This window comes from Myotis brandtii, unplaced genomic scaffold (genome assembly GCF_000412655.1).
Source record: "Myotis brandtii unplaced genomic scaffold, ASM41265v1 scaffold618, whole genome shotgun sequence".
Taxonomy (NCBI): domain Eukaryota; kingdom Metazoa; phylum Chordata; class Mammalia; order Chiroptera; family Vespertilionidae; genus Myotis; species Myotis brandtii.
The window spans coordinates 1,536,019-1,557,135 of NW_005370354.1; the positions used below are offsets into that span (position 1 = coordinate 1,536,019).

Consider the following 21,117-nt stretch of genomic DNA (forward strand, 5'->3'; position numbering starts at 1 on the left):
CCCCCCCCCCCCCCCCCCCCCCGCGGGGGGGGGGGGGGGGGGGAGGGACCGAGAGGTGGTCAATGCACCTCATAGCAACTGGTCGATGGTCATTATGGTCGTGACGCCATTATGGTTGCTGGCCTTTTATTGTATAGGATTGGTAAAACCTGAACTAAGAATTTCATTTTGAAATTTTACATGTTTTGTAGACTCCCAAAATGTCAGTATATGTATAAAAGATGTTTAATTTTAATTCACAACTAACTATAGTTTAACTCTTTACACTTAAATCAGATATGGTATTAAAGCAAGATGTTCTAAGTTAATACACTCGCACTCCCTTTTGAATGTAGTATTCAGTATAAAGTACATTTTCATTAACCAAAAGGGAAATGCAAATCAAAATCACATCACTTCACACCAACTAGGATGCTTTAATAAAAAAGACAGATAATAATAAGAACTGACAAGGATGTAGTGAAATTGGAACTCTCATACACTGCTGGTGGGAAATGAAAAATGGTGTAGCCCAGCCGTGGGCAAACTACGGCCCGCGGGCCGGATCCGGCCCGTTTGAAATGAATAAAACTAAAAAAAAAAAAAAAAGACCGTACCCTTTTATGTAATGATGTTTACTTTGAATTTATATTAGTTCACACAAACACTCCATCCATGCTTTTGTTCCGGCCCTCCGGTCCAGTTTAAGAACCCATTGTGGCCCTCGAGTCAAAAAGTTTGCCCACCCCTGGTGTAGCCACTGTGGAAAACAGTCTGACAGTTCCTCAAAAAGTTAAACAGATTTACCATATGACACAGCAATTCTACTTCTAGGCATATACCCAAGAGAAGTGAAAACTCACAAATGTTCATAGCAGCACTATGCATAATAGCCAGAAAGTAGGAACCACTCACATGTCCATGAATGGATAAATAAAATGTGGTATATATCCACACAGTGGAATATTATTCAGCAATAAAAATAAATGAAGTACTGACACATGAGGCAACATGGATGAACCTTAAAAACAGTAGAAGTGAAAGAAGCCAGTCACAAAAGGCTACATGTTATACAATTCCATTTATATGAAATGTCCAGCATAGACAAAACTATAGAGACAAAAAATAGATTAGGGGTTGCCTGAGGCTGTGGGGGGAAAACCTGGAAGTTAACAGCTAAGGGGTGTGAGATTTCTTTTAAGGGTGACAAAAATGTTCTAAAATTGATTGTGGTGTGGTTGCACAACCTTGTGCATATACTAAAAGAAACTGAGTATACTTTAAATGGGTGAATTGTATGGTATGTGAATTATCCTATATAATAAAACCCTAATATGCAAATCAACCGAAGGGCGGAATGACCGGTTGCTATGATGCACACTGACCACCAGGGGGCAGATGCTCAACGCAGGAGCTCCCCCTTGGTGGTTAGTGCACTCCCACAGGGGGAGCACCGCTCAGCCAGAAGCTGGGCTCATGGCTGGCGAGTGTAGCGGCAGTGATGGGAGCCTCTCCCGCCTCCACAGCAGTGTTAAGAATCCCTTGGGGGATGTCCGCCTGCCAGCTTAGGCCCGGCAGGCACACATCCCCTGAGGTTCCTGGACTGCAAGAGGGTGCAGGATGGGCTGAGGGACCACCCCCCAGTGCACGAATGTCATGCACCGGGCCTCTAGTATATCCATAAAGTTTTTTTAAAAGTATATTTGGTTCCCAAGAATTCTTTTAAAGCATAAACATACTAGTAAGCATTCAAAAACTTCAGCCTCAACATTGTAAGTAGGATTGCAAGAAATCTAGTTTAGTTCATTATCAACCACAGTAGTTCTTCAAATGGTTGCTGTGGGTGATAATTCTAAACTATGAGCTGCATATCACATATACATATTTTACATTTTTAATTAGCATGTATTAGATAAAGAATATCTGACCTGTTTACTTCTCTTAGCCATGAGAGCTGGACTGTTTGTAATGCTATTCCCAGTAGGGTGTCTACTAAAACAAAGTTTCAATTCCTGTGGTCTGTCAAAAAGCTTAAGGTCCAGTCTTGGAAAGTATTTGTAACTAAAATAAAAAGCAAAATTAGAACTACTGATTTAAAATACACTTCATATTATTCCAGAATTTAGGTGACTATTTCTAAACCTTAAATAGTACCCAATATTATTCCCCAAAATCCTTATACAGAAAATTTTTTTTTTCAAAAATGTAAGATGACGTAGTTATCAAATACATAGACCACCTACATAGAAACTCTGGCTTCTCCCCACCCTATTTGTTTTTCTCAACCAATCCATGGAAAACAGAAAACCCTGATATCTTACTTGATAGAGGAATTACTCTTGTAACAGAAACAATGTGTTCAATAATTTACATTTAAAAATAATATTTAGTATAATTTGTAATTTTGTTTTTCTTCATAAAAGTACCTTGCATTGGTATCTAAAAGAAAAATATTTATAATATGTTCATTTTAGCCGTAACCGGTTTGGCTCACTGGATAGAGCGTCGGCCTGCGGACTGAAAGGTCCCAGGTTCGATTACGGTCAAGGGCATGTACCTTGGTTGCGGGCACATCCCCAGTAGGGGTTGTGCAGGAGGCAGCTGATAGATGTTTCTCTCTCATCGATGTTTCTAACTCTCTATCCCTCTCCCTTCCTCTCTGTAAAAAATCAATAAAATATATTTTTAAAAAAATATTTTCATTTTAGGGATATACAATAATTTACCCAATTCTTTACTGCTGGACATTTTAGGTTATTTCTAAATTTCTAAATTTTTGTAATTAAATATCTTGGTATATGTATCTTTGTAAATACTTTTGCTTAATTTCTTAGGATAATGCCCAATATCAGGGTTTGCTATGGTCCATATTTATCAAGAGAATAAAAATTCTTATAAATCACTACAAATTTATTTCCAGAAAGGATATACTTGCATATACTCTAACATACACTTTACCTGGTAGTATAGCTTATCTTCAATATGATAGATTAAAAATGCTTTTACTCATCATTTTGGTTTGCATTTCTTTGAATACTAGAAAAGCTTACTATCTTTTCATATTACTGTCTATTGGGATTTCTTCTCGCAAATTGCCTCCTTTGGCCAATTTTCTTCTGGGAGGTGTTGCCTTTCTCTATTTATCTTGTTTGTCAATACCCGGAGTCCAAATGCATAGTGGTTAAGCCAAAGTAAAATAGAATTCTATAGTTAATATGCAATCAAAATGGTACTTAATTAGGCCACTCAATCCCTATGGTATATATTCTTCATTCTTAGATTATATGTTAATTCCACAGTTTTATGAGTTATTTTATATTTTCTTTGCTCCTGACATTATTTTAAGAAAACAGCCTAAGAAAATAACTGTGTATATACACAAAGATATAAACAGTAAAGAACTACAAACAATCCACAGGAGACTAGTGAAACAAATCACAATAAATGCATGTAATGTAGCTATTCAAAATGATATGGCACAAAAAATATTTTTTGGCATGGAAACATATTCAGGCCATTAAAGGCAAACACAGGTTACAAAGAATATATATAAGATGAACCCATATTTGTTTTAAGTATAGTAAGTGCAAATTTATGCACTAAAAGACAAGAAAGATATACATAAAGTTGTTAACAGACTAAGTATTGGTGCTAAAATGATGTGCTCGTTTTCTTTTTTGCTGTTTGCTTTTCTAAGTTTATTAAATTGTATCTTATCACAATTATAACAATAACAATCAAATACATTTTAATTTCTCAAAAGATTCCATCCAAATCCTATTCTTTACATTTATTTTAATAAAGATTGATTCCTGCCCCTCTACTTTTAGGCTTACTCTGACATCTTACTTATGAATAAGAATTATACAGTCTTTATATTGACAACAAAAACCCCAAAACGAAGGCGGAACCTCACAAAAGTAAGTAAATTTTTTAAAGATTAAAATATGGTTGAATTTTTAGGTGACTAGTGATCAAGATCTGGCTTATTTTCAAACAAGGTTGTCCAAGTCTTAATTTACATTACCCACTGACATTATAAAATATTCATCTCCATTAGTTCACTGAATAAATTTTGAAAATGACCTTCACAAATGATTAATATATGTATCTACTAATAATCAGAAATAATAAAAATAAATCATTAAAGCTGTGCCCAAAGAGCTCTTTTAAAGAATTCTTGCTACCTGTACTTTGGTGACAGGTCCTTTGCATCATCAGGCGGTGGCTCTGGTGGCATTATAAATACAGTGTGCTCACTTTTTTGTGAATCATCTAGCTCTATCAATTTGGTATCATCTGTTGAATCAAAATCAATCTGAAAAATAATTATTTTTTTCCAGTTAATTTATATATAAGCAAGACCTAGTTTTGAACTTTCAAAAACTTAAAAAAAATACCTTATCTGTTTTCTCTGTGCTTTTATCAGGAAACAACTAGAAAAAAATAAAAAATTCTTAGTGAAAATGTCTACTGTGAATTTAATAGAGGTTATCTTAAATTCTTATTTTAAAAAACTATCCTTTTTTAATACTGGACAAATAAAAAACACTTCACAATTTTGGGGACCCTATTCTATATTAGGCTAAGTATAATAAGTCTTTTGAGGCTATTAAAACAATTTATTTTTATTAGTTTTTTCATAAATCCTTCACTAGCAAAAGACAGCTAATCACAAGAGGAATCTGGCTTCTCAAATAAAAAATTAATTATTATTAAACCCCTGCATTAGTGATTGACATTATCTAAGCATCCCTCTAACTGGATGATACTGGACTATCACTTTTATAAGTAAACTAAAATGTTGAATAATTTTAATTGTATCCCTGAAGTTTTAGATTACACTGATAGAATGGGAGAAAGTTAATCAAGTTTTCTAAGGCATATGAATCATTCGGAGTCCATAAAAAATACAATGTTAGCCGAAACCGGTTTGGCTCAGTGGATAGAGCGTCGGCCTGTGGACTGAAGGGTCCCAGGTTCGATTCCGGTCAAGGGCATGTACCTGGGTTGCGGGCACATCCCCAGTGGGAGATGTGCAGGAGGCAGCTGATCGATGTTTCTCTCTCATCGATGTTTCTGACTCTCTATCTCTCTCCCTTCCTCTCTGTAAAAAAATCAATAAAATATATAAAAAAAAATACAATGTTATAATATTCTACATTTTTTAGGATATAATCTTAAATTTTATATAATATGTAGTTTGCATAAATAATCAGCCCCAAGATCCACATAGCAAAAATAAGAATTCTATTAAAAATGAAAAAAATATATATCTAAGTCAGTCATCAATTGTGAAGAATCAATTTGAATTTCCTTAGGATGGGTGAGTAAAGCTTAAAAACTTAACATATTTCCAAATAACCTCCATTAGGACAAAAGAAATATATTAGCAAAAGTATCTGGAAAGACATTAAAGAAAAGAACACAGGACTCCATTTATCCAAAAAAACTAAATTTTGTAAATTAATTACTAAATCTAACTTTATTCATATAAATTAAATATATAAGTTTTAGGAGGGTCAATTTAGTACTTCATAGTTACAAAGTGAGAATCAAAGAGAAAAATTTGCTATGTATGATAGAAACTAGACACAGGAAAATGACTTATATTAAGCCCAGAGTCAGACACTTGCATGTACATGTAAGTGCACGCACCCACAGACAGACACAGACACAGACACAGACACAGACACAGACACACACACACACACACACACACACACACACACACACACCCTATGCTGTCTCCTTCAGATCATTTGGGCTAATAATAATAATAATGATGATGATTATACATACAGCTAGCCAAATTGTTAAAATTTTTCCTTAACATTGCTATATAGGACAAACTTTTACCTTTTCTACGCAGTCATCAAAAAATGCCAATCCAGTATCTTTATCACTTACAAAACTACATTCTTCAATGAAACGAATAAAAATCTGTGTTTTGGTTAAAAAGGTGTAGAATTTTGTATAGGCACGATCTCGACTTTTTAAAAATCCTGAAGGAAACAAAATTACAATTAAATTCAAATTTTAAAGTGGAACTACATGTTATATTAAACATTATTTTAAACTTGTTCAGATCAATATAAGTCATATATATTTATATACAGAACCTTCTAGTAACCATAGCTCCTTCTGCCTGGTTCAACTACAAAAAATGCTTAATTTATACCATTAAACTTTCACTGAAATCTAAATCTCTTATAAGAAAGCTCTAGTTCTACAGCTCTCAAGTAGAAATTTCTGATATTCTACATATTCTCAAACATGACGTGTCTATGGCCTTATTCTGAAATGCCACCAGATAATTATTTCTGTATCGTCTTGTAAAAATTTCTGCTCATTGAAGGTTCAAGCATCTGGTATTCTACCCTTTCCCCTACCAATTGTAGATATCTACTGTCTTAGGGACACTCTCCTTCATTCACTGAAGACCAGGGTACCTACTTCAAAGCCTTCTCCTCTCCAACCCCTACCATCATCATTCTTCAACACCCACTAAGCACAAACCATCGAACCCTGTCAATGATCTGAGATCTATTCCACCTCTACCACCAACTTGTACACAAAGTCACACACACACACTCTGGCCTTTTCTTGCTATCATTAAAAATTGCTCTGCCTAGAAATGGGATTACTGGGAAAACAAAAACACCAATCAGAAAGGATATATGCACCCCTATGTTCATAGCAGCACAATTTACCATAGCTAAGATTTGGGAACAGCCTAAGTGCCCATTAGCAGATGAGTGAATTAAAAAACTGTGGTACATCTACACAATGGAATACTACGCTGCTGTAAAAAAAAAAAACACACGAAGGAATTCTTACCATTTGCAACAGCAGGGGTCCTCAAACTACGGCCCGCGGGCCACATGCAGATATAAATATTGTATTTGTTCCCGTTTTGTTTTTTTACTTCAAAATAAGATATGTGCAGTGTGCATAGGAATTTGTTCATAGTTTTTTTTTAAACTATAGTCCGGCCCTCCAACGGTCTGAGGGACAGTGAACTGGCCCCCTGTTTAAAAAGTTTGAGGACCCCTGCATTAAAGGGTATTAAACAGGAGAGCATTGCCAGTTGATAATTGTATCAAATGGTGTTTTCTAACTGGGGAAGCAAAGATGAAAGCAGACTATCAATTAGGAGATTGTTGCAGAAGTTCAAGTGAGAAAAAGATGGTGGCTTGGACTAAGTTAGTAGCAGTGGAGACGGTATGAAATAATCAAATTTGGAATATATTTGGAGATAAAAACCACCTGGTTTTACAAATAGTTTGGATGTGGGATATGAGCTTAAGAAGGATGGGGGAAAAAGGAGACTTATGTAATACTTTAAACAATAAAGAATTTAAATTTTTTAAAAAAGCTCTGCCTCCCAAATCTTTAATTTGCATGTTATTCTCTGACCATGACCCCTATCTGTCTGGTTTGCTTACTTAAGTACTCTTACAAAGGCTTTTTTTGGGGGGGGGAGGGGGAAGACCCGGAAAGAGGGGCAGAGGAAGGTAGAGGGTAAGCTCATTGAAATCTACAATCCTTTTACCCTTTTTCCATTCTACCTACCCCATCCCTGTCTTCACTTCTCTATCTATCCAATACTGATTCCATGTCCATGATTTCAATTACTTTCTTGTCAACACTCTCAATTCTTATGCCCTCGTCTTTTTTTGGAAAATCCACCTCGTATAGCCTAGCCCTGGAGGAATGTATTTGTCTGCTTTCTCTGGATCTGCATCAGTGTGGCTGAGCACAAGTTAAAAGGGGGGAAAATGTTCCACAATTAAGTGGATCAGAATCACTTATATAATACTGTACCTTTGTCCCTGACCAACAACCTTACTACATTTTTGGAATAAATGTAATTTCCTTTTACCCATTATTTCACAGCTATTTGCAGTTTTCAAATGTCCTCCCTCCATGTTTCCTTCCCCCATTCTCAAAAGACCATACCTTGTATTGCCAAAAAAATGAAAATCATTAAATGAGAACTACCTTCATTATCTCACTACAAAATATATTACTCTTTCTGCAATTATCATTCCTTCCTTCCTTCTTTTTACAATGGATATGTCCAGTACTCCTATCTTAGGCCAAGCCTACCATATCAGCCTGGGATTCCAGCCCCTTCAGTATTCTCAGAAAAGTCTTCCTCTCTTTACTCGCTACTTATCAGCATACTCAAGTCTCTCTCATTGAAAAAAAAACCCAAAAAAACCCTTTCCTTAACAAATAATCAGATTCTCCCTTTTTAGCTGTTTTCCTGCTCAATAAAGGCAACCAATGACACACCAAGGAGAGAGACCTCAGAGAAAACCAATCCTGCCAACACATTGATTTTGACCTTCTAGCTAGCTTCTACAATTATGAGGAAATTTCTGTTGTTTAAGCCACCCAATCCACGGTACTATGTTATGATAGATCTGACGAACTAAAACACATGCCTTGTGCTTTTGTTGTTGAGGTTTCTTCCATTTCATTCCATTATTACCACTAACAATAAGAGCTGTTATGATGAGTACTGAATATTGTAAAGTACTTTTACTAGTTGCTCCACATGCATTTTCTTAATCTTCACAACCATGCATAAACTAGGTATTATTCCCATCTTATTAATGAGAAAACAGAACCCCAGAAAGGTTTCAAGGTTTCATAAGCAGCAAAGAAGTTCTAATTCAGATTTAATTTTAATGCCTATTGTTTTTGGAAATCCTTTCCTGCTCATCTCATTTATCTAAGTTCTTCAAAGTCATGCTCTTCCTTTATAAAATCTTCCAATATTCATTTGAAAGAATGTTTCTTTTTTCTTAATTTTTAGAGCTTCTCACTGAATTGTATAAAATCTGTGTTCTCGAGTTCTTGCTCTATTTTAAAAAATCATTTTAGATAGTTTCTTATTTAGTATCCCATAGAGCTAGATTTAATTCTTCTTTATATCCCTACATAATAATTAGTTGAGCTTGGTAAGTAGTGGCTAAATATTTGAGAGAGAAGTTACTCTGAAACAGAAAGGATAAAAGACAAAAAGGTTGCTAGGAAAATACAGATTATTTTTAAGTAACTGCTAGATAAAAGTATAGAAATGTAATATAATTTTTATACAAATATTAATGAAAATGAAAGGTTGCTACTACATATTATATTATGAGTAGCTGAATAATAACAAAAAGCTTTATAACTCCCTAAAATAATAAATACTAAAAAAGATGAGCATAGTGTTTCCCCCTGGAACAAGGCTGTATTTTTTTTTTTTAATTTTAAAACTGGTGGCTTTATTCCAAAAACTAATTGTTAGGAAATATTTTAAAGCAAAGAGTATATAAATAAAAATATTATGCAAAACTGAAGAAACATCTAAAGTAAATTACATTTTACTAAAATGACTAGGTAGTATTATAAATACAAGCAACATCTTTGACTTTTTATAATTAAAGTCCTACAGCTTCAGATTTCTCAGGAAAAAAATGGGGTATAAGAAATGATATTCAGCCCTAGTTGGTTTGGCTCAGTGGATAGAGGGTTGGCCTGCGGACTGAAGGGTCCCAGGTTCAATTCCAGTCAAGGGCACAGGCCCGGGTTGTGGGCTCGATCCCCAGTAAGGGGCATGCAGGAGGCAGCCAATCAATGATTCTCTCATCATTGATGTTTTTCTCTCTCTCCCCCTCTCCTTTCCTCTCTGAAATCAATAAAAATATATTTGTAAAAAAAAAAAAAAAAAGAAATTATATTCATAGCATCAGACTACAAACACACAGAAGTATATTTTAATTTCTAAAAATTTAGGTAGTAAATATTTTTTGGTAGCAATACCATATACAAAATATTTTTCTTTTCTATAAAAAGTAATTGTATTTTCAATGCCACTCACCCTGTCGGTCAAACAATGAATCAACAGCTGTGGCTTTATTTGAAGGAGCCTCTGTTATTGGTTTGAGATATGATCTATATCCTTTTAAAATGGATGCCATAAAGCGCAAAAATGCCTCTTGAATTTCCATCTCAAGTTGAGTCATCTTTTTTTGCCAGGAGAAATCTGCTTCAATTGGAGTCATCTCAATTGCTGAACCTTCTTGAGTTTTTTGGTGAACTAGCAAATAAAACAAGAAAATGACATCTATAATAATAAAAGCATAATATGCAAATCGACCGAACGGCTGAACAGCGGAATGACCATCGGATGACCTTCTGTATGATCTTCCAGATGAAGCCTGGGTGAGGGCTGAGGCAGCCGTGGCTGGGAGGACCTACTCTTGCAAGAATTTTGTGCATCAGGCCTATAGTTAATATATAATGTTATATATGTACATATACATAATGATTGAGCAATTAAGGAAACTATCAAAATAAAGCCTGTGACTTCCTGAAATGCCTCTCTCCATTAATGCGATGGCATCATTGGCCCGGGCTAACAGAGATGCTCAAGCAGACAGAGCACAGACAACACACTTAAAAAATCATGAAACACAATATTAATTTCTTGTTACTGGAATTTTGTTTTGTAATTAAACTTCTTTTAAGCAGAGCAAAATTGTGTTTAAAGTAAGAAGAATTTTCATTAAAATATTCCTTTTTCCTCACATTTACCTGAAGATAACTGGGGATACAATTTCTTCAAGGTGCTAAGTAAATTTTTGCATGGCTTTTTGGGAAGCTGCTTCCAGTTCATGTTCTTCTTTTCATCAGATCTATTAAATAAAAATATAACTAATAAAACATCTCAATCTGCTTTTACTTAAAATTCTTATGTCAAACTAAAAAATAATATAGAAAGTGTATTTTTACTGAAGTTACAATTGATATAGACAGTCTGAATAAGTGGTTTTCAAGGAGCTTCTCTTTTCATTTCAATTATCTTGAATCAAATTTGGTCATCTCATACTAACCCTCCAACATAGATTTTCAATACTAGAGTTATGAATACAACATAAAATTCTTGCTTCAACAGTATTTTAGAATCATTTTAAGTGTTGAACTTAATTGACTTGAGATTTTTAAATTACCTATTAGAAGTAAATCTCAACAAATATTAGAGTGTCAGTGACATATAGAGGCATGTTCTCACAATTCAACTGAGTTAGCATTGAAGAAAAAAAACTTTGAAAGTTCAAAAGAACACTTTTATTAATGTTTTTATTTATTTTTAGAGAGAGAGGGAGAGATAGAAACATCTATGAGAGAGAAACATCAACCAGCTGCCTCCTGCACACCCCTTATTGGGAACAGAGCCTGAAACCCTGGCATGTGCCATGACTGGGAATAAAACCAGTGACCTCTTGGTTCCTGGGCCAATGCTCAACCACTGAGCCACACTGGCTGGGCCAAAAAGAACACTTTTAAATAATGCATGAGTCAAATGAAATATTTTAATAGAATAAGAAACATTTAAAACTCTACAAAGATGAAAGCACTATGTACAAACCACGGGCTGCACCTGTTGCTATACATCAGGCCAATATCATTTATGAACATCAATGCAAGCATCTTACATTCTTAGAAAGGTTAATCCACTAGTATATAAAAAAAAACAAGAGCAAGATGATGTTTATATCAGGAATATAAGAATTGTTTACAACTATATGATTTTATAATGTAATATACCACACAGAGATTAAAGAAGTTTTTTTTTTTTAAATATACATATTTTATTGATTTTTTTTTTACGGAGAGGGAGAGGGATAGAGAGTTAGAAACATCGATGAGAGAGAAACATCGATCAGCTGCCTCCTGCACACTCCCTACTGGGGATGTGCCCGCAACCAAGGTACATGCCCTTGACTGGAATCGAACCTGGGGCCCTTGAGTCCGCAGGCTGATGCTCTATCTACTGAGCCAAACCGGTTAGGGCTTAAAGAAGATTTTAATGCTCATCTCAATAGTTGCACAAAAGTACTATAAAATTCAACACCTAATTATGATTCTTTAAAAATTCTTAATCTAGAAGTAAAAGGAAAATTCCTTAATTTATTATTAAGTAATCAAAACCCTAGAATAGAGCTAGGAAACTTTGGGGTCAGATAATAAATATTTCATGCTTTGAGGACCATCATGCGTATGTCATACTACTGAAATGTGCCACTGTAGCATGAAAGCAGCCTTGGACAATATGAGCTGTCTTACACTAAAATTTTATTTGTAAATACAGGCCTTGGGCTAGATTGTCAATTCTTGCTTTAAAGCAATAATCATACTTAATGATGAACTCTCAAAGCTTTCCCTTTGAAATTAGGAACAAGACAAGATACTAGCTACGCCTACCTTCTACCATTCAACTATACTAGGATTTTTGCCAGAGAATTAAGACAAATTTAAAAATAAAAATTGTAGATAATGTAATTGCTTATAGTCAGAAAATTGAAGAGAATCTACAGACAAAATAAAAGAATTCAACTAAGTTGCTGGGCAGCAAACCCACTATATAAAAATCAGTTTAACATTCCTATATCCAGCAACTAACAAGTACAAAATGTAATTTAAAATACCATGTATAGTAATGATAAAAACTATAAGTTTTTATAAGTTTTACTTAAGGATAAGTAAGTCTAACAAAAGATGTGCATGGTCTTTATTGAGAAAGATGCAAGTTTATTGAACAATTTTAAAAGATTTATAAAGTAAAATGCCACATGCATAGGTAGGGAGACTATGTCAAAAAGATGCCATTCGTTCCCAAATTAATCTATAAATTCAATAGAATTCTAACCAAAATCACAACATAATTTTGTGTGGAACTTAACAAACTGATATTAAAATTTATATGGAAAAGAAAGGACAAAATATATCAAAACAATTGTAAAGGACAGGAGTAAAGGGACTTGCTATGTCACATCATAACTCATTTTTTTAATCTATTTTTATTGATTTCTGAGAGGAAGAGAGGAGACATAGAAACACCAATGATGAGAGAGGATCACTGATAGGCTGCCTATTGCATGCCCCACACTGGGGATCATCCCGCAACCTGGGTATGTGCCCTGATTGGGAATCGAATTGTGACCTCCTGCTTCATGGGTCAATGCGCAACCACTGCGCCACACTGGCCAGGCTCGCATCACAACTTTTTAAAACAATGTTAAGATGTAATTCACATACCATACACTTCATCTTCCTGAAGTGTACAATTTGATGTTTTTAGTATATTCACAGAGTTGTGTAACCACCACCATAATCAATTTTAGAATATTTGCATCACTTCAAAAAGAAACCCTGCATCCCCTTAGTCACTAATCTCCGAATCCCCCAACTTAACCAACCTAGTTTCTATGTATATAGATTTGCCTTGGATAGTTCATATAAATGGGACCATGATGTTTTCAAGGTTTATCCATGTTATGCACAACTTAATTTTACTAGTAAAGTCGTTAAGATAGTGTTCCATGAATAGAGACAGTAGGGGGGTGAGGGCATGTGCTGGAGGTGGGAGTGGCCAGGAAGAGGTCAATGGGGGAAAAAGGATACATATGTAATACTTTAAACAATAAAGAATTAAAATAAAATTTAAAAAGATAGTGTTATACTAGCAGGAGACTAAAACAAAGGAACAGAATAATAAGCATGCATGCTATATTCCATGCTAATATAGAAACTGATATGTAATAGTGTTGACACTGAAGACCAGTAGGGAAGAGATGAACTCACTATTCAATAAATAGTGCTATGTGACAAGTGTTTGTCTATGTAATAAATAAATAAATAAAATGGTATCTCTACGTCATGTCATACACTAATACCAAGTTTAGCTGAATTAAAGACCTACAGAGAAAGGCAGAACCCGACCACTTTAAGAATATCCAGGATAATATTTCATGACCTCGAGCTGAGAATTTCATATATAAGAACCAAAAACAGCAATCCATGAAAGAAAATAATAAATCTGATTGATTAAAATAAGCTTCTATTCATCAAAAGAACACGATAAATAGAATGAAAAGACGAGTCAATGTGGGAGGAACTACCTGCACAAACCAAGAATTAATTCCAAATTATACAACCAACTTACACAAATTGAAAGAAAAAGGCAAACAACCGAACAAGAAAATTTACCAAAAAAAAAAAAGCGGGGGGGGGGGGGGGGGACACACAAAATTAACAGGAGAGGAAAACCAAAGGGCAAAAAGAAATATAAATCTACTATTTGCAACTAATTAGGGAAATGTGAATTAAAGCCACAGTGAGATTCCATTACCATCAAACTGGCAAAAATTTTTAATTCTGACCATAACAAGTATTGGCAAAGATATGAAACACACAGAACTCTCATTTGCTGCTGAAGAGGCGGCAAACTTGGAAGATTAACGTGGCATTAACAAAGCCTACCAACCAACACTGGCTCTTTAAGGTATATGCTTCAGAGGAATTCTTGCTCATGAACTCAAAGAAATATGCACAATAATGATCACAGCAGCCTTGTTCATAATTGTAAAAATCTAGGTAAAATCTAAATATCCACCAACACTGTACACACTGACATTGAAGTAGAGCTACATGTATCAACATGGATGAGTCTCACAAAGAATGGCAAGTGTAATAAACACCAAATTCAAGATGATGCAAGATATGTACACAGGGTTTCAGATTTATTGGTAATATTCTATTTTTTCCAACTGCATGGTGGATACATGGGAGTTATTTACATTATTCTCTATAATTTTTGGGTACCTGGAATATCTCATTATTCTTTAAGTACAATTAAGCAAAAAATTTAAAGTTATTTTAAAAAACAATGTTTTAATCAATTAACATTTTTAGAAGTTACTTAAAAATGGCAAAATTAAGAATTTCCAGGTTATTCAAAAGAGTAAATAAAAAAGGTAAACATCTGAGATACAACTTCATAAATAATCATTTCCAAAAGCATCACAATGTATACAATCCTGATTTAACTGTTTTTCAGGGATAGCAGCTAAAAAACAACAAAATGTTGCTAAAAGAAATATTTAGTGCATACAAGTAGTTTATTTCCAGGCTATAAGTAAATTTACATATACCTAGTAAAGAGCCACCACAATTATAGTTTCAAACTACAATGGTAGATCCACTTCAAAATTATTTTTAAAGTTACAACAAATGCCCCAGCTGGTTTGGCTCAGTGGATAGAGCGTCAGACTTCAGACCAAAGGATCCCAAGTCATTTCCAGTAAAGGGCACATACCTCAGTTTCAGGTTCCTCCTGGGCCCAGGCCCTGGTCAGGGTGAGTGCAGGAGGCAACCAATTGAGATGTTTCTCTCACATTAATGTTTCTCATCTTTCCCTCTCTCTTTCACTTTCTCTAAAAATCAATAGAAAAAATATCCTCGAGTAAGGATTGAAAAAAAAGAAAGTTATAGCAAATGTTTTCTTCTTTCCTTAAGTTATTCCTTTGGTTCACTTTGGGATGTTTTTCCAACCAATTCTATTGCTGTGACCACTGAAGTCTCATCAAAGTTCTTACTCTTTTCATTTTCTCCTAATCTCAAATAGTATAGAATAAGTACTCCAAGATCTAGAAGTTGGCACCAATGAAGAATTTTCCATACTTACTACATTTTCCATTAAGGAATGGGGGAGTGTGGAGCGGTTTGCTTTTAGGCATTTATCAGAACTGCTTCCTTTATTAATGTGGTACACTACTCTCTGAACTTGTTATACCACTACTGTATATATTTATCACCTCCAGTAAACACAAACTATGACTAATATTTTTTTTAATCCTCACCCAATGATCTGTTGTTTCTTTATTGACTTTAGAGAGAGAGGTAAGAGGAGAGAAAGAAACAGAGAAAGAGAGAAAAAGATTAATTGGTTGCCTCCCATACGTGCCCCTATCTGATGCGCCCCTACCAGGGATGGAACCTGCAACCTACATGTGCCCTGACTGAGAATCAAACCCATAATGGTTTGGTGTATAGGATGAACAACCAATTGAGTCACCCAGTCAGGAAAAACTATCACTGATTTTTAATATCAATTTCTCTGCACAAAATGCATCCTTACAGCCTGGTCGGTGTGGATCAGTGGTTGAGGGTCAATCCATGAACCAAGAAGGCATCGCTTAATTCCCGGTCAGGGAACATGCCAAGGTTGCAGGATGAATCCCCAGGAGGGGGCCTGCAGGAGGCAGCTGATTGATGTTTTTATCTCTGTGTTCCTCTCACTATCTCTGTATCCCTTTCCCTTCCCCTCTCTCTAAAATTAATAATAACATTTTTAAAAATATATTTTATTGATTTTTTACAGAGAGGAAGAGAGAGGGATAGTTAGAAACATCAACGAGAGAGAAACATCGATCAGCTGCCTCCTGCACACCCCCTACTGGGGATGTGCCCGCAACCAAGGTACATGCCCTTGACCAGAATCGAACCTGGAGCCCTTCAGTCCGCAGGCCGATGCTCTATCCACTGAGCCAAACCGGTTAGGGCAATAATAACATATTTTTAAAAAATACATCCTTATAAAATTTAAATCTTGACAACTAAGGAAATGACATATTACCCTATATTGTAACTAAACTCAAACAGGTAAACCCATTTCTTAAAAGCTTACACATGGATTTTGAATTAAACCTAGAAAGTATATCAACTCTTCAGCTCTGAAAGCAGTGTTTAACCTTTTTTTAAAAATCCTTATTCTCTTTTGATAAGCATAAATATTTACTGTCTGCCATTAACATTACTATGCAAATATAAACTATTATAATGTAGAGATGTTCTTTTCAAAACCATAGAGCTTTCCAGGATTCTGATACTTTGTTCTGGTTGTGACTCACTGATGAAGACTTTTTTAAAATATATTTTTGATTTCAGAGAGGAAGGGAGAGGAAGAGAGAGACAGAAACATCAATGATGAGAAGGAATCACTGATTGGCTGCCTCCTGCACATTGGACCGAACCCGCAACCCAGGCATGTGCCCTTGACTAGAATCGATCCTGGGACCCTTCGGTCCGCAGCCCAATGGTCTATCCACTGAGCCAAACTGGCTAGGGCTGATGAAGACTTATTAACAACTTTTAAAAATAGCATATTTCTAGACGCTTTCAATGAGCTATATCTAAATATGAGGAAAAATATAAATGGGAGATAACATAAAAAGAATCAACTTACATATATAACATGTTTGTATCCAAGTCAATGCAAACAACATCTTGTGGTGGGTCATGCAGATCAAAATACCTTGAGTCAACTCCAACTATAAATGGTACAGGTGCATTAAGCACTGCCGCCAGTGAGAGAGGACAAAGGGGAATATATGGGCATTGCCACTGAAATGGAAAGATCATCTGGGGAAAAAGTTTTTAAAAATTAGCCAAATTAGAAATTTGCAATAAAATTATGTAATTAACTAATATTAATGAAAGGGACCACTAAGAAGCAGTTAAGTCTAGTTTCTTTTACCATAAACATCATTTCAAAAACTAAATGACTATAAAATATTATTAAACAATACTATGAGCCAATGTAATTAAAACCTTTAAGCATGACAATGATCACAAGCACAATAAAAATGCTAACAGCTCTTTGGATGTTAGTCCTTCTAATGTCTATATAAAACCCACATTCAGTTTTACAGAAAAAGTCAAAGTATAGTATTGCCTAAAAAATTATAAAACAAACTCATGATCTTTAAATCTCATGCATTTCATCTATATATTAAGTCTCAAGATAACCTTTGACTAAAATCCAATTAAAAGCACCAAGGAATAAAAAAAAAAAAAAATTAAAATGATTCCCTTGGGAATGGTAATACTCAATTGAAAATTTCAACAGAAAAATTTCCTAACCACTCAAATAACAAAATTATCCAACTTCAGTGAAGCTTGACATCATAAAAATAAAGGTGAAGAGATTAGCTAAAGAACATATATGCATGGTCCATGGACACAGACAGACAACTGTGGTGATGGCCGGAGTGGTGGATGGGGTAAGGCTGGGTAGAAGAGGCTAAAGAGGGGAGAATGGAGGATATCTGTGACAGTGTCAACAATAAATAAGTAAATAAAATAAAACATACCTTAAGAATCTTTACCAGGTTTGCTTTACAAAGCTCTACCTTAATTGTATCACATACGCTTGTGTGTTTTTTTAAAAGATTAACTAAAAATCCAGATCAAAATTTTAATGATCAGCTAATATTAAATTTTTAATTACTGATGATAAAATTTTTCCTCTACTATAAAAATTCTTGCTGTCTTTCAAGGTCTAGTTCAATTCCTATCGTATCCATCATCCCTCACTCCAAAGAAATGCCCTTAGCATTTACTCTCTCTGCCAGTTATTCCAGGTGGTTATTCAAAACTAGAGGCCTGGTGCACGAAACTCATGCACGGCAGTGGGAGGCGTGTGTGTGTGTGTGTGTGTGTGTGTGTGTGTGTGTGTCCTTCAGCCCAGACTGCACCCTCTCCAATCTGGGAACCCTCGAGGGATGTCTGGGATTGGGCCTAAACAGGCAGTCGGACATCCCTCACACAATCCAGGACTGCTGGCTCCCAACCACTCGCCTGCCTGCCTGCCTGCCAGCCTGATCACCCCCTAACTGCTCCCCTGCCGGCCCGATTGCCCCAAACTGCCCTCCCTTGCTGGCCTGGTGGTCACCCCCTGCCCTCCCCTGCCGGCCATCTTGTGTCCACATGGGGGCGGCCATCTTATGTGTTGGAATGATGGTCAATTTGCATATTACTCTTTCATTATATAGGATGGGATTTTATCTTCATTTATTTACTCACCAAATATCTGAGTACTTAATAAGTGCCAAGCACTGTGCTAGATGATGGAGCATAACAGTGAATAAAACAAAGATCCTTGCCCTCATGAGGTATACAGTTTAGCATAAGAGTTAGCAAACTTTTTCTGTAAAAGATAGGAAATGTAGGACTTGTGAGCCATATTGTTTGTCACAATACTTAACTGTCTTCATGCTTGAAAACAGTCATAGGTAATATGTAAATAAATGGCCTATGTCCCAGTAAAATTTTACAAAAACAGGTGGCAGGCAGGATTTGATTCCTGGACCATAGCTTGCCAACTCCTGATCTAGCAGGAAGAGACAGAAAATAAACAGAAGACATAATAAATGAAATACAGACCATGTCAGAATTGCTAAGCGCTACAAAAAAATGAAAAAGTCAAGTGAAGAGGATTAGAGTTCAGAAGAGAAGAAAAGGAAACAAGTTGTATTATTAAATAGGGCAAACAGGGTAAGCCTCATTAAGAAAGTGACAACTGAACAGAAACCTGAAAAACATGAAGGAGGGATTTAGCCACGGGGATATCCAGAAGAGGGCTTCAAAGAGAAAGAATAGCTTTAAGGCTTTAAGGCTGTAAGGTATGGGGCCTGCCGAATATGCTTCAGGGGTAGCAAGGAGTCCAGTGTGGCTGGAACAGAGTAATCAAGGGGGAGAGTATTAGAAAACGAGATCAGAGGACAGAGAGATAGAGCCACTAGCACAGAAAACTTGTAAGGACTTCAGAGTTCCTTCAGTGAAAACTGTCTTCTGTTCACCTGCAACTACATAAGAAATTTTGGTATAAAGCTATCTGACAGCAAAATATGACACCCTTGTCTTCACCTTTGACTTATGCAGCGCAACCTTAAACAGGGTCACTGTTATAAAAATACTCATTTGTTTCATTAATTTTTGCTACAGCGCTCCATTGATTATTTTATATTCTTTGATATTCAAATCATTCTCCTTTTGAAGAATTTATCCTGTCACCATTCTTTTCTATTTTCTCTTCTTCAAATTGCTTAACTGCTAAATCCTCATTTACCAGTGGTACTGCATACAATTCAGGGAGCTCTCCAACATTAGTGACATAAATTCCACGCAATCTTGCATTTTTCATAAAATTTCTAATTTTATGTTGCAATTTTCCACCTGTCCTTGAATTATACTGCTGAAATTAATCAAGAGACTAGGCCACAAAGATTCTGACAAAGGGGCATGGATGTTTTATAGGAAGGAATATTTGAGTGGGAATTTGCTAAAACTGGTCAGTTCATTAACAAATATTTTCATGTTATAATGACTTTTACTTTCACATGCAACTGTGGAAACTTGAACATTAATCCTATCTAATAATAGACAAACATGGTAATTGACCATACCTTTGCTACGCCTCCCATTGGCTAATCAGTGTGATATGCAAATTAACCGCCAACAAAGATGGCGGCTAATTTGCATATACCGGCTGGGAGCGAAGGCTGAAGACACCGTAGAAGGAAGCCAAGCAACGGAGCCGAGGTAGCGGAGACGGGCGGGGTAGCAGCGGCAGAGACAGGAGCGAAGCCCTATTCTTGCAGGAATTTTCCTGCAACGGGCTTCTAGTATGTATATAATGAAGTTATTTGCTTCCCATAGATCGTCTCACATGTTATCATTGTTTTCAGTCCTCGAAGCATTTCTCAGACCAGATTAAGATCTTGGAGACATACTCCATTTGTTGATTTAACAAGTATTAATTCAGTGCTTACTCTATGCTACCAAGCATTTGTACATTATCCTATTTCAAAATCACTTAGAATTTTCTATATGTTAATGGCTCACAAAGATTAAAAGTTAAAATTGGAAGAAAGTTGAACAACATAAGCCAATGAACAAAAATAGATCCAGAGACAGAGAAGCATCGAACAGACCATCAAACAAAAAAAAAGGGGGGGGGGGGGGGGGCGTGCACGTTAAGAGACCAACCAAATGACTTACTTATATGCATGCATATAAGCATAACCCAGGGGTCCTCAAACTACGGCCCGCGGGCCACATGCAAATACAAATATTGTATTTGTTCCCGTTTTGTTTTTTTACTTCAAAATAAGATATGTGCAGTGTGCATAGGAATTTGTTCATAGTTTTTTTTTAAACTATAGTCCGGCCCTCCAACGGTTTGAGGGACAGTGAACTGGCCCCCTGTTTAAAAAAGTTTAAGGACCCCTGGCATAACCAAAGGGCACAGACACTAGGGGGGTGAGGGCATGTGTTGGGGAGCTGGGAGTGGCCAGGGAGAGGTAAATGGGGGAAAAAGGAGACATGCAATACTTTAAACAATATTTTTTTTTTAATTGGGAGAAGGTAACTGTGTAATTTATTTCCATTAATATTATATCAGCTGAAATTGGCCAGAGCCTCTCATTTAATATAGTAAGTTTCATTCACAAGTTT

At 35.7% G+C, this 21,117-nt stretch overlaps 1 protein-coding gene across 3 annotated transcripts in view; it reads right to left on the minus strand.

Annotated features, from left to right (window-relative positions):
• Positions 1-21,117, minus strand: part of DENND4C (DENN/MADD domain containing 4C) — a 90,569-nt gene that overhangs the window by 47,849 nt on the left and 21,603 nt on the right. For all 3 annotated transcript variants that reach the window (XM_005879953.2, XM_005879952.2, XM_014528096.1), the window contains 7 exons: positions 17,066-17,241; positions 10,573-10,673; positions 9,857-10,075; positions 5,839-5,984; positions 4,380-4,415; positions 4,167-4,297; positions 1,908-2,040 (listed from right to left, as the gene is read on the minus strand). In XM_005879953.2, coding sequence (XP_005880015.1) covers positions 1,908-2,040; positions 4,167-4,297; positions 4,380-4,415; positions 5,839-5,984; positions 9,857-10,075; positions 10,573-10,673; positions 17,066-17,241 — 942 coding nt within the window. The remainder of the gene's footprint in view (positions 1-1,907; positions 2,041-4,166; positions 4,298-4,379; positions 4,416-5,838; positions 5,985-9,856; positions 10,076-10,572; positions 10,674-17,065; positions 17,242-21,117) is intronic.